The 1,803-nt window shown below is 21.7% G+C and overlaps 1 protein-coding gene across 1 annotated transcript in view; it reads left to right on the plus strand.

Annotated features, from left to right (window-relative positions):
- Positions 1-1,803, plus strand: part of LOAG_18392 (hypothetical protein) — a gene marked incomplete at both ends in the record, with an annotated part of 11,562 nt that overhangs the window by 5,751 nt on the left and 4,008 nt on the right. The window contains 2 exons of the mRNA XM_020451052.1: positions 342-479; positions 698-798. Coding sequence (XP_020305195.1) covers positions 342-479; positions 698-798 — 239 coding nt within the window. The remainder of the gene's footprint in view (positions 1-341; positions 480-697; positions 799-1,803) is intronic.

Here is a 1,803-nt window from a genome sequence, read left to right on the forward strand (position 1 = left end):
CAATAACTGATAATACTGACGAAGTGTTTCTTTGAGCATTTCATTTATTCTTTTCTTTTTTGAAAAAAAGTTTAAAAAATCTAAAAACTATTAATTATTTAACAAATTTCCATGAATTTCATTGATTAAATTATATAAAATTTATATTATATATAATTATATATAAATATATAATTATATATAAATTATATATAAAATTTTTATTACAAAAATATTTCGCATTTATTTAATTTAATTTTTCATTTACATTTATAAATTTTTATTTCCTTTTTTTTATTTGCTCTATTTTCAGTTTCTTTTCTATTTTTTTTTTAGATTAAAATTTAAATAATAATTTTTAGAATGTGATGTACATCCAACTTCTTCACGACAACAAATGCCAGTTGCGCAACCATTCTTTCCATCATCATTACTTTCAGTTGTACCAATGATTATCGAAATGCTCGATGATGTACAATTGGAAAATTCCGGGAAATCTGGTAATTTTATTAATTTTTAATTTCTCTAAAATATACTTTTGCCACTTAACTTATAGCTATTATCAGATAAATGATAAACAATTATGATTTCATGTAAAAATTAACAAATAATTTACAATGAAAATTGATTTATATAAAAGTTATGTATGATTTTTCAAATGCAAATTTTTATTTTTCTCATAATTACTTTTTCTTTTTTTTTTTTTTTTAAATTTCAGTTAGTGATATGGTGAAAAAGATTGTATGGTCATGTATCGTTGAGGATCCAGCCTTATTTTTGCGTCATTTTTTAGAAAAATTAACCAGTCGTGAACGTCAGGTAAATTTAATTACTGTATTTTTTATTTGAAATAATACTATTTAAATATATGTGCGCATTTGTCTTTTAAATGCGCATTCCTTTTTTCTTTTTCTTATTATTGTTAAATAATGGAAAAAGGATGATGGAGGGGGAAAAGTAAAAGGAAAAAAAATTTTGAATATTGGAATAATATCTTGCTAATATCATTACCGGTCATTGAGAGTAGTAAGAAGGATCGGTCATTAAGGAAAATGTTTGTTTAATACTTTTATGGTAATATATCATAGTTAGAAGATCAAACTTATGAATTTTTAAATAGTATCAATATTTTTTAATCGATCATCTTATTTCAGGTTTTTTTTTTTCAGCTAACCTTTAGTTTTGATCTTATTATTCTAGAAATGATTTTTTTTTCCTATTATTATTGTTGATTTAATCAAATAGTTTCATTGAGTTTTTAAATTTTTTCATCTAAATCTTATCATATTACTTACATCTATATATAATAATACAGGAAAATTTATCATTTATCATTCAATCATTTAATCATTTAATTAGCAAAGTATTAATTTTTTATATTAATTGAAAACATTTAATTAATTAAAAAGATTTTTCATTTGGATGTGTAATAGTGATTTTATTGGTATCTAAATTACTGTACAAATTAACTATTCATCCTTATTTTTGAAAAAAAATATTGCATTTTATAAATTTTGACAAATTTCAAAAAATATTTTTTTAAAAATTGCCAATAAATTCGAACATTTTGGAAATTTTTTAACACATTTATTACTTTTGCATAATTTGAAATAAATTGAATATAATGCGTATGATTTGATGATAGTGAACATGAAAGAGAAATTGATATGATTAGAAAATGAAACTTTATGAGAGATTCATTAGCATAATGCATCTCAGCTTGAAGGAAAGGAAGACTACAGGTTAAAGGTCAGGAAGTATTGAGGAACGGTGATATATGGTTGAGAATTATTAAGATTTCTTTTTCTTCTTTTGCATTTCATG

This window comes from Loa loa (genome assembly GCF_000183805.2).
Source record: "Loa loa unplaced genomic scaffold supercont3.289, whole genome shotgun sequence".
NCBI lineage: Eukaryota > Metazoa > Nematoda > Chromadorea > Rhabditida > Onchocercidae > Loa > Loa loa.